Source organism: Malus domestica, chromosome 04, assembly GCF_042453785.1.
Source record: "Malus domestica chromosome 04, GDT2T_hap1".
NCBI classification, from domain to species: Eukaryota; Viridiplantae; Streptophyta; class Magnoliopsida; order Rosales; family Rosaceae; genus Malus; species Malus domestica.
The window spans coordinates 20,322,595-20,338,382 of record NC_091664.1 but is presented as its reverse complement, the minus strand read 5'-3'; the positions used below and the strand labels follow the sequence as shown (position 1 = coordinate 20,338,382).

At 39.0% G+C, this 15,788-nt stretch overlaps 1 protein-coding gene and 1 non-coding gene across 2 annotated transcripts; both read right to left on the bottom strand.

The window, feature by feature from the left end:
* Positions 1-1,653: 1,653 nt before the first annotated feature.
* LOC103433383 (actin-depolymerizing factor 2-like) lies at positions 1,654-3,807 on the bottom strand. Its single transcript, XM_008371636.2, has 3 exons — positions 3,495-3,807; positions 2,250-2,515; positions 1,654-2,154 (listed from the first exon to the last, which is right to left on the bottom strand). Exons 1-3 carry the CDS (start codon positions 3,495-3,497, stop codon positions 2,004-2,006), a joined length of 420 nt encoding a protein of 139 aa, XP_008369858.1. The 5' UTR covers positions 3,498-3,807; the 3' UTR covers positions 1,654-2,003.
* Positions 3,808-11,779: 7,972 nt separating this feature from the next.
* LOC139195691 (U4 spliceosomal RNA) lies at positions 11,780-11,924 on the bottom strand. The gene has a single exon (XR_011580512.1). It is a non-coding gene; the product is annotated as a U4 spliceosomal RNA (small nuclear RNA).
* Positions 11,925-15,788: the final 3,864 nt, after the last annotated feature.

The following is a 15,788-nucleotide window of genomic DNA, read 5'->3' as shown; positions in this document are numbered from 1 at the left end:
AAATTTGCCCTAGAAATGAGTTGAAGCAAGTTAGGGTAAGTTTGAAACCCTAAACTTTAAGTTTTACTCCCAGAATTAGAATAAATATTAGAATGAAAGAAATTTTGACTTCATATTCAAATGGCTACCTCAACTTTCCAATAAAATTTTAACAATCCATATTTGACATCTCCGTTGAAAATACTTAAGCCCTCAAGTTAGTAGTGCACAACGCACTTCCTATATGTGGATAATAAATCACCTAAAAGGATCTAATGGCATCGGAGGTGTGTCAAAGTCACATGTGTTGCTGTCCCAGTGCTAGATAAGATCGGAATCGAGTCCAAGCAAGTCATATGTTTAGTCTCAAGTCTGTCCCACAAAATAGAACGGATAAGACATAATATATTGATGTTTGCTAGCCCATTTTGGACAATATCGTAGAGTCAAGTCAAGCGAGTCATATGTAGTCTCATCCTACAAGATGGGATCATGTGTTAGAAGATTTTCCAATTTAATAACTCAAGGTAACAATCTAGTCCCAGCATTTAAAAATTCACCAAACAACAATCTTATTTAACTGAAATAGTCTAGTCTAGGTCAAGCCGCTACCGTGTTATAGTTCTCAAGGACAGTTTTTACTCTACCAAAATCAAAATAGAATCAAGCATTTGACTTTTGAAAAGGAAAATTTCTACCGTAACGGAATCTATGCATTAGCCCCAAGGGCAAATCTATGAAGGGACTAGAATGGTCCCTGACTCCCTAGCCTACCCTGACTTTCTTTTCACAGGCTTGAATTATGCTTTCATCCATGTGCAATTTTCGTGCTCTCGTTACCCCTTCCTATTAGGTTTTTTTCTTCGCCAATTAACACAGCTTCCAAGTGGTCAGAATGTATTAATGAAATGGAGAGAAATTGAAAAAATCAACACCATTGTCACAGAGAAAACAAACATTATAATCTGACCAAAAGACAATGGATGAGACGATAATGAAACGATGGCTAAGAGATGGATGAGACGATGATGAAACGTGAGAAAGGGGATTTGCGAGCGTGTTGCAGCATTGCTTCAGGGCTGGCATTTTTAGAGGTGTTGTAGCATTTTTCTTTTACATTTGTGAGAGACCCCTCCTAATCCGAAATGTTGGCTCTGCCACTGATTAGCCCTACCTTTACACAAAAAAGAATAACATAGGACCCCAAAACAGCTTACTGTACTGCTTCATTTTTTCGAACAAACGATATTATCCACATTAAGAGGTGGGAAAATGAGCTAAGCCTTACAAGGGACTAGCAATAATGTACTTCGCATTCATCTTTGATGAAAATCAAACCTTGAATCTCTTACTTACAAGTGAAGAAGAATACCACTACACCGTAATATTGCACCACGTCAGATGATGACATAACTGTAAGTCATGTGAGGAGAAAGATAGAGACACAAGTGCATTACACCCGTGACGTGACAGATCATCATCTTAAAACCACACCCAAATGGTTCGTCGAACCGATCGACATTTTACCCTAGGCTGCGCGCACCCAAAGCGTTGCCGCAACCATAAGTAAAAACATCTCTTACCAACTAAAAAAGACAGCAGCAGATCAAAAATCGAATCAGATGCCAAGGTTGGTCATACAGATAAGGCCAGTAAATAAGTGACAAGGAAAGGTCATAAAAGCATGCTCCTTTTAAACTGCTCCAAAGTAAAAATGACAAGGGTCATATACAACACTCGCAAAGAGGAAAGGTCGTCAAACCCCACAAACAGCTACATATTAGTTTGTCGACATACAGCTACCGAAAGCAGCCACTCAACAGAGATAGGTTCTATAAAATAAACATATCATATGATATACCAGAAACCAGACACTTGTTTAAAACAAATAAGAAACGACGGCGAAACTTGGAAATTGATTCCATCATTCGCCAAGTCGCCATTTCCACAATGTATAAACATATCATGCAAGTAACGAAGGGTGCAGGGAAGAACTTCCCACCAGATAGCCTATGATTCATAATCTAGCTGGCACGGCTCTTAATGACATCAAGACCAATCTCAGTAGGATCAGTCGCTTGCAACTCAACCTGAATGCCATCGAGCTCTCTCTTGAATCTGTCTTTGGAGCTTGCGTAGATCATCTTGCTTCTCACCCTTGATGTATCAGGAGACCTTCATAGAAGGAAAAGAAAAACAATAAATTTATATAAACGATGATTAGATAACAGAGTACACACAGTTGAAAATGATTAAAGAACCGGCATTACCAGGCAATGAAGAATATCCGACTTTTCTGGACACCTTCTGGTGTAAGGAAGTCAAAATCAAAAATAGCATATCGGCATTCATCAGCAGGAAGCTTCTCAGTGAACTGCTCATAGGTTTCTGCTGGTTCACCAACATGTTCCACCACAACCTGCTTTTGCTTCTCCTCAATCTTGAAAACTATGGAGCGGTAGGTCCTCTTTGCCTTAAGCTCCAAAAACTTCAGTTTGCAATCATCGTGCACAGCCATACCAGATGCTGCGTTGGCCTGTAAATTGCACGCAATTAACAAACATCAGACAGCAACACTACAATTTTCCAAGAGATAATTGAATATAGATTGAAAAGACTTTTATCAAACTAAAAATAACAGAAGAAAATTGGCAAAATGAATCTCTACAGGGAAAAACAAGTCACACGTTCTCAACCAACCCATCATGTCTTATTTCCAATGAAAACGCATAACTCGGGTGAAATGCGCACAATCTGTCTTATCCTTTGTATACCTTTTCATGATATGATGCTAAAAGTAAAATCTTTTGGTCCTCTAAAATGTCTTAAGCAACAAAAACAACCAATGTCAAACTTCTTTCCTTCGCGCCGTAGATAAAATTGACACAACAATGCACCTTTGTTTGTTTAATTTTCGTCTGAAACGCATCAAATTGACTCTCACAACACGCACAAACATTAATACCCCCAACAATAACAGCTCAGTAAATTATATATAAACAAACATAAATGCTAAGTACTCGACAATTTTTCCTGGTACCTACCAAGTACTCATTACTTTATTATATCATTGTGAACAAATATACAAATTAAATCTGGACCGGACCGGTTCAGACAGCAGATCCAGAACATTCCCAATCATCAAGAATCAGATCAAATTCGGGCCCTAAAACACGTATACAAAACAGACAGATCCAAAATCCAATCATAAAATACAACAAATCGCGATCAAAATTTCAACAAAAATCCAGATCTGAAATCACGAGATGCACAGATAAACAGTAGATGAGCTACAAATTCTAGCCAATTTAGCTTTAAACTATCAGATCGACGCAGCGAAGGCAAGAAAATCGAATCAACAAAACCGATGATCCATTAACCAGCCCAGAAATCGCAATCGGACAAAAATCAGTGATATTACTTTATTTTCTCTAAATTATCTCGGCTGCCAAAGAGAAAATACAGTCAGAAACCCTAGCCTAGCAAAACGGAGCTAAAAGAGTGTGAAAACTCACCATTTTTGCTGCCTGTTTAGTTCTCTGATGGCGACGGAGAAGGAGGAGAAGATATAGGGAAAGGGGGTCTCTCCTCCGATGGCGGCTCGGCTATCTGTGTCTCGAAGGAGATTTGTCCAAGGGCCCTTTATATTCGGTGGTTCTCTGGATGCCAGAGGAATGACAACGTGGAGCTGATCGTATGATAGAGGAGCGGGTGATAGGCGGTTCCACCAATGGCGTGCCGCCACGACTTGTACGGGTCTTTGTCTATGTACTTGGAGAGATTTTTCAATCTCCCCACAACACGGGCTAGTACGCCACATTATTATACAAATTTTCAAGCCTTCTTTGCTTGTATAATTACATTTGTTGTATGTGTCTGTGTTTGGACACACTAAAAAAATCTCTAACGAATGTTGAAGTGGCTTGCTTGAGTCGCCTTCACTTAGACTCGGCTTATGAGATATGGTTAATTTCTAATTTTAAGACACATATGCATTGGATTTAGAAGAAATGGTTATCGTTGATGACAAGTTTGAAATTAATTTATAAATATAATTATATAAAAAAAATAAACAATATAAGCTCAAAATTTAGAGCATAATAGTTTTTTTTTTCTTTTCCAAAAGATAGAACTTTATTAAGATTAAATACAAACAGTTACATTTGCATCTTCTGCTAAAATATTAAACAGAAATTCTCGACCTCACTCATTCGAGCCAAATCTCCCACCATGCTTAACAGCGTGCGCCGCCACTGAATGAGCTGCACGATTGCATTGCCGAGGGGTGAAGTAAAACCTCACCAACTGAAACAAGTTCGCCATCCTCCAAATTTTTTTGAGATAAATATCAAGAACCACATCAGTTGTGACCTCCTGATTAAGCATTTGAATCAAACCTTTTGAGTCCGATTCTACCACCAAACTACCCCTAGGTTCCATAACACCACTACTAATAACCATCTCTAATCCCTGCCTAATCGCCTCCTCCTCTGCCATTATTGCAGTTGCAAACCTTTCACCACTCACCCCTCTCACGAACTTAGGAAGCCCCGCAAAATTGCATAGTACCCACCCCACCCCACCCACATTTGTCTTCTTCCTCCAGGTCGCATCGCAATTCAATTTCAACACTCCAAAGCTAGGTTTTGTCCACTGAAAATGCTCCCCCTCAACTCCATCCGCACCCACTCCCCCGCCCTAACACTCTCCCATCCCGATGTTCCATCCCTTCCACCATCGCAGACTCCCTAAACTCATCCACCTGCTTTCGCCATAACTCCACTACAATATGCGGCAAGATTCTAGTCCCATTAAAACCCGCTTCATTCCTACATTTCCAAATTCGCCAAAAGCCAAACACCACCTACTGCAATAATAAGTCTGCCTCATCCTCCTTCCCCAGTCTCGTCACTAACCTCTCCCACCCCTCCAAAAAATCCACCACTCCCATACCTGCCATATCATTTTGCACCGTCGTCCCGAACCAAAATGCGCGACTAAACTCGCACCCAAAAAATAGGTGGCCTTTGGTCTCATCTGGCAAAGCTCACACTTATTCATCACCCAAATCCTTCGTCGCTCTAAATTATGCCTCATCACTAACGCCTTACAACAGGCCTTCCAAATAAATAACCAAATCTTATTTGGCACTAGTAGAGACCAAATTGTTTTCCACACCCATTCCCCCACTCCTGCCGAACTCGACATCCTCCCCCCTTTACGCCCAAATTCCTCATTTTTCATCATCTTCATTGCTACGTAATATCCCCAGCAAATTGAATAAATCTCATTCTTTGTATAGTGCCATATTCGTTTATCACTACAGCCACGTCTACTAATCGGAATGGTTTGAATCAGTTCCATATCCACTCGTTCCACCAGGACCCCAAGAGTCTCCATATTCCACCCCTGTTTATCCGGAGGAAATAAGTCACATACCTTTACATTAGGGGCCCTAAACCGCATCAACGATTTAAAAGAATCAGGCTTAGGGATCCAAGGATTGCTCGCCACTCTAATAGACTCACCATCACCAACTCGCCACCAAAGACCACGGTTCAAAACTTGCCGTCCCAAAAGAATACCCTTCCATTCCCATGACGATATGTTTTGTTTGTTAGCCTCAAGGAATGAAGAGTTAGGAAAGTATTTATCCCTAAGCACAACCCCAATCATCGAATCCGGCTTATGTAGTACCCTCCAGCTTACTTTGGCAAGCATGGCCAAATTAAATCCAATTAGATCCCGAAAACCCAATCCTCCATCCTTCTTCCTCATAGTTAACTTCTCCCATGCCAGCCAATGACATCCCTTAGCCTTCGATTGCCTCGCCATCAAAATTGAGCAATAACCCGCTCCATTTCCTTACACGTACTCACCGGCAATTTAAAACATGCCATAGCATGATTCGGCATCGCCGTTGCAACTGATTTAATCAACACTACCTTCCTCGCTGGAGACAAAAATTGTTCGGCCCATCCATCAATCCGGCTCTCAATACCTCGACGAACCAATTCAAATACCGCCTTCTTTGAATGCCCAAAATCCGCCTGAATCCCTAAGTATTTGTCGAATCCGTGTTTAGCTTGAATATTCATGCTCGTGACAATACATTTTTTCTCCTTCTTCGAACAACCCTTTCCAAAAAATATAGAGCTTTTCTCCAAGTTTACAATCTGGCCAAATTCTTTCCCATACTCCTCCAAAATTTTAACCACTTGTCTTGCTTCCGTCTCATCAAATTTACAAAAAACCACTGAATCATCCGCAAAAAACAAATGACTAATAGGCATCGCATTCTCTGCCACCCGCACCCCACTAATCAATCATGCCACTTCATACTTTCGGATATACACCAACAAAGCTTCCGCACATAGAAGGAACAAAAAGGGTGACATTGGATCCCCTTGTCGTAACCCCTTCTCAGGTCGGAAATACCCTGAGGGAACTCCGTTCACCATGACACTATAGGACATCGTGGAGATGCATTCACAAATCCACTCACCAAATTTAGGATGAAATCCCAACTTGCTCATGACTACGATAAAAAAACCCCATTCTACCCGATCATACGCTTTCGCCATATCAAATTTAATCGCCATCCGACCATCCACCCCTTGCTTTAAAGAATGCAAGATTTCATGTACCACCAAAATATTATCATGAATCTGGCGGCCCGAAACAAATGCTGACTGATTAATGCTAATGACATGGTTCATCACTTTTTTTAATCTTCTCGTCAAAACCGTAGCAATAATCTTATACACCATATTACATAAGGATATAGGTCTCAATTCCGTCATCCGACGTAGAGCCTTCACCTTTGGAATTAAGACAATATTTGTATGGTTAGTCTTCTGAAGCAGTCGCCCTGAATGATACAAGGCATTCACCATCCGTATAATATCCCCGTCCAACACTTCCCAATGATCATGGAAAAAGCCAGTTTGTTGCCGGAATTTGAAACACAACTTCCCGAATTTCCTGATCTGAGAAAGGACGGATAAGTTCCTCATTCTCCATGTCTGATACCTTAGACTCCATCGATGCCTCTACCTCACCTTCTTGTCGTGAGTCTCCAGCTTGGAATAAATCCATAAAATACATTATAGCATTGTCCTGCATACATTTCGGATCCTTCTGCCATACTCCTGCGTTATCTTCCAATCTCTGTATCTGATTACACCTCCTTCGTTGTACAGTTTGAGCATGAAAGAACTTCGTATTTTTATCACCTTCACAAAGCCATGTATTCTGTGATTTCACCTTCCAATAATATTCTTCCTAATAGTTTGACATAGTCATCTACGTCTTCATCCTTTTTCAGGCATGTAATTTCTTTATAAACAAAGAAGTCAGAATCTCCATCTTTAAAAATTCAAATTAAAGATAATCAATCTAAATAGACTGAATTTTTTTATTACAAGAAAAAAGTAAACATAATTTCCTAAAGAAAAAATATTAAACATAGCAATTTCTTTCAATTAAAATTCTTGAACGTAATTTACCTTGAGTTGTTTCGTAAAAAGGTGAGTTGCTCACAAGTTTTACGAGTCAAATACATAGATGTTGAAAAATCAAATCTAATACAAGTTTGAACTGTTTCAAACCAATTATTGTCAAGATATAAAGGTGTCAACCTTTTTGAAAATAAGAAAGCTTTGTATAACATGGATACACCGACACTGTAACCACATTATCCAAATCATACACGTTCCTCTCTCCAATGAAAGTTTAGGTCGGCTGGGTTAGCTCGGCTTGTAATTAACACGTTAATAGATCTTGTGGTCGTTGACAAGGATAAAAAGGGCTAAATTAATAATTTGTTTGCCAGATAAAAAAGGTAAAATCACACACGGGAAGGGCCCACCCAGATTCTTTTTTCTGCGTCGATACAATGCTACACTGCCCTTTTTTTTCTTTTCTTTTTTTTTTTTTTTGGTTATTCTCCTACCATCCCTTTTATTGTTTTTCTCTGTCTGTTTGCATCCCCAAAACACCATTTGTACTCACGTATCATTATATAAATGAAGAAAATTTAATTTTTTATTGTGCTCACGAGTCATTATATAAATGGAGGAAAGTTTTATTTTTTTAAGTTAATTTCTTAATACAAGTATCTCACTACTTATAGTGACACGTAAGGTACCACCTCATGCTCATTGCTTCTCTCTCTCACACCATCTTCCTCCTCTTCGTCGTCGGTTCTGAAGTTGATCTGGAACCTTCCCAGTGATCGTGTTTGCGAGAGTATGGCTTGTCTGCATGCCAAGTCCAAGTTGGGGGCGGGCAAAACATGTTCTCGGAACTCGGAAGATCCGCTAGCCATAAGATGCTGCTACTGCCAAAATCTAAGCTGAACACTCCAAATCGAGATAACATTCTTGTTAGCTCATGCTTATACGACTTCTCATACCAAGGCTCGTTGAAATAATATGCTTCTCCCCTTGCATCCAGGGAAATCCTGACTAGACACGAAATAGTAGCCGTCATCCCCCAGCACCAATATTCGATCATCCAAAGCTTCCGTCCCAAGCTCAACCCATTTTTTCTCATTTGCCTCCAACTTGAAGATCATGAATCTGTGGCCAACAGTTTTACATTTGTGGAGACTCCATCAAATGCTTCTTGTGAGCGTTATACGAGTGGTTAGCTAGCAAAGATGCAATCACGTTCTAGGTACGTTACTGCATAAGAAAATATTTTAGCCTGGAGAGTTTAAAAGTTTAATGAATTTATGTGGTTTTTTATTTTTGAATGGGTGTAAATATAAATTTATATTTTGAATTGGGTTTGTGAGGGTAGTTTAGGTAATAAATTTGGGTTTAAAGAGATATTTTTAGTTTAGTAAAAAATAATATGGGTGTAGAGAGTAAGCTGGGTGTAGAAAGATGTTATTTGGGTTCAAATAAAATTTCTCATTTGAATTATAAATCACCACTACTTTTATCAAGAAAAAAATAAAAGAAAAAGAAAAAAAAGCAGCACATGAATGATCATAATCTACTAGTTTTAAAAGCCCACCTTCTTCTCATGAGGCATACGTTTACAAGTGATCTCAATAATTGAACTCCTAATAATTAAATGGTGGTGCTATTCACACATAATTTTTGACCTTTCAGACTTTTTCACACAACCAATCCTTCCAATATTTTGAACGAATACTGATGAAGCTGCATTCCTGTGAAAATTGCACAATTATGGGAAAACGAAGATCTCGAAGTCTTCAAAGTGACGTGCTATATACGTCTGGAAAGGTAAGAAGTAGATCTTCAATGTTATTATTTTTTCAGAACACCAACAATCTTAGATTTGACACTTAAAGCAGCTGAACAGGAAACCAGCACATCATAACAGTAGTGTTAAATTGACAGAATAAATATACCTGCTCAAAACGAACTGGAATTTGTGCCTTATGCCATAGCAACGATACAAATATTAGATTTTTGTATAATTTTATGGAAAGTTATGTGGAGAACTATATCGTCGTTTTACCACTTGTAGTGCAGGGTAGAATTCGTTGTATGATTTCTCGGGTTCTTCCTCCGAACTCATATAAAATTACGCGCAGCATGCTACAACAACCTGTGAGTTCACGATACACACAATAATATCTTCGTTAACAGCTTACCTAAGGGTTCCAGCCAATGCCATGTCCGCTCTGACGAGCTAAAAACATCACTCGCAATGCATTGTGTGATAATTCCACATTTGTCCTCCTCCATTACTAGCTCTTAATGAAAAAACACGGGGGGTATACCGTATGGAGTAAAAAGTAAATTTTTAGAGAAATATGTACGTTGGGACGATTATCAACATTCCCACACATGAATTCAGTACAACTCATACACCAAATGGCGTTTGTGGACCCGAATTCTCACAAATAAAAAAAAAATCCAAACAACATATTACTCCAACTTAATCTGAAAAACATGTTCCTTGGATAACTATCGATCCTCAATGGCGTTTTCGTACGAATTTTCTCTTGACAGAGTGTGGTGGATCGGAGTAAGTACGCCTTCGTATTTTGGTCATGACTTAAACAGCTCCAATCACGATTAGCTGAACAAACAGACCCACGATGCCACCACACCTTGTTGGGCTCTGGAATGGTCCGCAAGTACCATAAACCTTACTGATATATAGGTTTCCTATATTATTGGATATTCCTACAATCTAGGGATTGTCGTATACTGCAAGTAATCTTAATGCTCGAGGACACAATATCTTATGTTAGTTATCCTCTTAGGATTTTTCATGAATTCACTATCATATACTCATGGTGACCTAGCGAACCCCGAATACTTCATCAAGAATAAATGATTTGGGCAATTAAGCTTAGGCAACACTTCATTGTCTACAAGTTACAATGCAAGCATCAGTGATCCTTGTGGCAAACCATGCACATCTGGAAGACATGAAAAGTGTGTCTGCAACTCCAGACCTGCCTAAATTAGAACGTGAACCAACCCTGGTGCGAAGTAAAAGGCAACTAACATTATGCTCATGCATATCCGTCCACTTGATGGACTAAACTTGAAAGCCTCATATAATTGGACAATGATGCTTACATCATTGGAAAGCTACATATGTCATCTTTTCACAACATTTTACAGCTTATAATTCCAATCTCTAATGAAGAAAATTTCGTTGTTTTACTACGGACAACGCAAGCAGCGACATGAAAAACTATTTGAAGGCCCATCCGTCGGGTGAACAACCTCTGTACAAATCATGGTAGCGCTCCAAGAGGTAAGTACTTTTAATTATTTGATTGCATCCATAATTGACTGCAGGATGATACATACTTCTAAGATTCTTAAACAAGACTAGAGCATAAAATCATACTGGCCACGCGCATGAGCTACACTCCTATCAAATCAGCCTCTGACATGTTCAAGTTTAATTCCATTTCAAAGCAAAAATGTCCTATGCAATGACTCAGACACCTAACACAAGCCAATGTTGAAAACTACATATTCAAGACATAAAGCTCCAAAGTTAGGAATGATCTTTTCTAATCCTTTTACAGATGGCCAAGGAATGTGCAACCTTACCACCCTCACAGCATACTCTCATTCCTTCTTGCAGGAATGTCGAAGTTTTTCGATTCTCGCGTGACTTTGTTTGTTTTTTCTTGCACCATCTTCTTCGGTAAAATAAATACCTCAAGTTCCCACAAAGGCATAGCTTAGTTATGGCTTGTCTTACTACTTTATAACTAAACAAAAATTGACATAGTCTAAATACTCAAAGTGCTAGTGTCAAGGGAGTCTACTATAACTCATTCTGTGGTTAGAAGCTTGGTAGGCTCGAGCCATATTAAGCGCGATTACATTAGGCGTACTTTAGACATTGTGACATAGCAGTATATAATAAAATAAAGGCTTTTTATCACAAATGGTTCCTGAAATTGAAAATCAATCAATGAAGTCCCTTAAAATAGGTGTCGCAAATCAATGTGGTACTTTCGTCACAATTCTGTTAAAAATTTCGTTAAGTGCTAATGTGGCACATAAATGGATCTCACAAGATTTACATGTTTTTATCACAAATAGTCTTTGAAATTGACTCACACTATCTAGATGGTCCCTGAAATTGACCCATATCATGAAGATGGTCCCTAAAATTAAAAATCGATGAATGTAGTCCTTAAAAATAGGTGTCACAAATCAATATTATCATTCCACCACAATTCTGTAAGATTTTTTGTTATATGCTTATGTGGGTTTAATAATTAGTTAAAAAAGTTGTCTAAATACATTTTTGCACAATATAACTTTTTTCTTATAGTAGGACCTGCTCCGAAGAGAAAGCCCTTCCATAAATTCTCAAAGGCACAAGGCTTAACTAAGGCCTAAGAGGGGGTTTGGAAGTAGTTTTCAACCAACAATAGACACACCTCGGTTATAACCTCATTATCTTAAGGCATACTTCGCCGTTCTTTGAGTCACCAGCCCACCAAGGGAGCGCCAAACAAGCTTTCTAAGATTAAGGTTGTGAGGATGTTGACAGCTTAAATGTTAACGGTGATGTCCCAAAAGTGTTGTCAATCAGTCAAGCCGTCACCAAAGGTAATCTTGATCCAATTTCAATTCGGTGAAGGGTGCCGAAGTGTGTAAAGATGGGTGTATTGAGATTTTTTTTAGAGAATAGACAGCGAAAGAGGTAGAAGAATGTGGATTGGGATTGGAGGTGATTGTAGGACTGGGTTTTTGGGTTCACAACTTTTTATTAACTATTAAATTATTAAACCTATTTTGTATTTTTTTTAATTTAATGAGACTTGTCTGATCAATTTATGTGTCACATCAACACATAATAAAAATTTTGACAAAATTGTGACTAAATGACTACATTGATTTGGGACACGTACTTGAGGGACTACATTGATCGATTTTCAATTTCAGGGATCATTTTGATGTCGCAGATCAATTTCAATGACCATTTTGATGTTGTAGGTCAATTTCAATGACCATTTGTGACAAAAAGGGACTTGTGAGACTCATTTATGCGTCACATCATCACTTAACAGAATTTTTAACAAAATTGTGATGGAAGGACTACATTGATTTGCGACACCTATTTTCAGGGACTACATTGATTGATTTTCAATTCCAATGACCATCTTGATGGTGATAGTCAATTTCAAGGATCATTTGTGATAAAAACCCTAAAATAAATAAGAAAATGTTGTTGCATAGGAGCTACAAAACGTCAAGTCATGAGTTTTTCTTCAATTTTGCTCAAATGAGAGAGAAATATGAGCAATTTTGAATTTAACAGTCTGTATCTCCTGTATTTCTCATCCACACAGTACTCAAACAAATTCTTTAGTACCCGTTGAAACGAATAGGGGTGGTCACATGGTACCTAACTCGGTGATTTATATGTCAAATACATAGTATTAAGTTGGTCAGATGGCACCTAACTCGGATTTATATGTCAAATACATAGTTTGGCTTGATTAAACCGATATGAAATTGACTTTATGCGTGATACACGAAAAAGTGTTTCTACGTGAAGGGGCCTTGTTGAGGAATGTAAATAAATCTCATGATAAACTTGATACAATGATATAATATATAAGTTTGCGGTTTCCTTACTGATGCGCCGATACAATTTGTAATAAAACTCGAACACCTGGTTTGGCAGCTCTACTAATATTTAAGACGCCCTGCAATTGGAAGGCCATTGGAAAGTAGAGGCAACAGAGCCTCCACCAAGATAGGAATCAATACCATGTTCCCAAGCCATTTTTAATCCCAAACACATTACGACCCCACCAACTCTTGGATTTTGCAGCAAAAGCCTTCAATTCCACTGCCCCAATGCAGCCCTCCATTGAATTCCATTGTTTAATTATTCCATTAATTTTAACTTGTGACGGATAAAACTGCTCAAATCAGCTTCCCCATTGGAACCAAACACAGAAATGCACATACATACAAAATTAAAAGAATTAAAAACTAACAAAACTCAAAGTAAATATCTTTTTTTTTTCATTAATGTGGTTCATCTGTGATTCTAAACATCATGAAAACGCTCAATTCTTGAGACAACATAACAACACCGATTGGCAAAACACAATGCAACAAAACACAACACAACACAACACAACCAACGCAACGCCAATTGGGTTTAGTTATCCGCATCTGTGGTTTTCTTTTTGTCCTCAGTCGAAACCTCCTTGGTCTCTGCTGTTTTCGGGGTCGGTGGTAGAGGAGGAGTGGTCATCTGAGGCGGCGGAGCTTGACCCGACGCCACAGCAGCAGCAGCCACATTGCCTGCAGATGCAGCATCATCAGCCAGGGGAGCCAAGAGACAGTCAGGGGACAAAAACAAACACTGGGATGGCCTTCTCTGGTGGCGATTCGCTCTCTGAGACATTCTCAGATTCCTTTCGGAATTGGAATTGCGAGAGCAAAAAAGGGATAAGAAGGAGGAGGAGGAATTGAGGAGTATGGGAGTGAGAGTATGGAGAGTTGGTGTGTAGGCAGTTTGGTAAGTGCATGTAGAAAACAGAGTGTTGACTCTGTTTTTATAGTGCTTTGCAATGGTTTATAGCTGTTAGGTTGGGTTTTTTTTTTTTTTTTTGTTGGTTACATCTAATGCTCCGGGATCTATGGGCACTATCTTGGAGATAAAATGGTATAAAAAACAAAGGAAGTATTTAACTATGTAAAGCCATATTTATCCCTTACAATGAGTGGGAACGAGGATAAAAGTTATCCGATGAGACGGTCGTATACGTCTTTTCAATTATATTTACTCATTGCATGCTGCTCACGGAATGAGATGATTGTAAAAAAAAAATTCAGGAAAAGAAAATACTTTGGTAAAAGTAAAAAAGTGGTTAGTTTATAAATTTTGTTTGACAACACATTTAATGTTTAGATTGCGTGTTGTTCATGTAACAATATGATTGTAAAAAAATTATCATAAAAGTTTCTTGAAAAAGCGTGAAGGGGTAGTTAGCTCATAATTGAATTTGACTGCACATTTTACTTATAAGTAATGCTAAGTAGATCAATTTTTTAAATTATATTTGTAAATCATGTTATGTGTCATTAATAAAAAATCAGTACAGTAATCAACACTTAAATAATAATTCAATCATTAACGACCATATCACATGATTTACAAAATATGATTTAAATAGATAACCTCCCCAACATTACTCTTTACTTATTGATTGCATGCCGCTGATGAGATGAGATGATTCTAAGAAAATTCACAAAACAAATAAATAAATACAATCTTATGTTGGTGTGGGGGTTGTTGATACATAAATTTTAATTTGATTACACAATTAAATTCAAATTACGTGCGCGTGGAAGGTTATGATTATAAGAAATTAGTATAAAAATATTTTTCACATGTGTGAAGGGGTGGGTTAGCTCATAAATTAGAATTTGAGGCATCGTTTAATACACTGTATTTGTCACATCCTGACTCGGACCCTCACCACATCTCGGGCTCGACTCCACCGTAGCACGATATTGTTCGCTTTGGGCCTCGACCACACCCTCACGATTTTGTTTCTAGGAACTCACACGAGAACTTCCCAGTGGGTCACCCATCATATAATTACTCTCGCGCGAACTAGCTTAACGTGAGCTTCCAAAAGGCCTCGTGCTAGGTAGAGATGAGAATATACATATAAGGCTTATATGATACACTCCCCTAGGCGATGTGGGACCTTACAATCCACCTCATTTAGGGGCCTAGCGTCCTCGTCGGCACATATCTGGCCAAAGATTGGCTTTGATACTAAATTGTCACATCCCAGCCCGGGCGGGACCACTTCCCGGGCTCGACTCTACCGTAGCACGATATTGTCCACTTTGAGCCCCGGCCACGCCCTCACGGTTTTGTTTCTGGGAACTCACGAGCAACTTCCCAATGGGTCACCCATCCTGGGATTGTTCTAGCCCAAACTTGCTTAACTTCGGAGTTCCGATGGAACCCGAAGCCTGTGAGCTCCTAAAAGGCCTCGTGCTAGGTAGAGATGGGAATATACATATAAGGCTTACATGATCCACTCCCCTAGGCTATGTGGGATGTTACAATCCAACCCCTTTAGGGGCCCGACGTCCTCGTCGGCACACATCCGGCTAGGGATTGGCTCTGATACCAAATTGTCACATCCCGGCTCGGACCCCCACCACATCTCGGACTTGAATTTATTTCGCATATAGGTGAGAGCTATCCTGAGGACGAGCGCAATCAAGGGCGGCTCGGGGGCTACAACCCTTCGACATACCAGTGAGTGGGCTTTTGGTTTTAAGTATATATGTATATGCTTG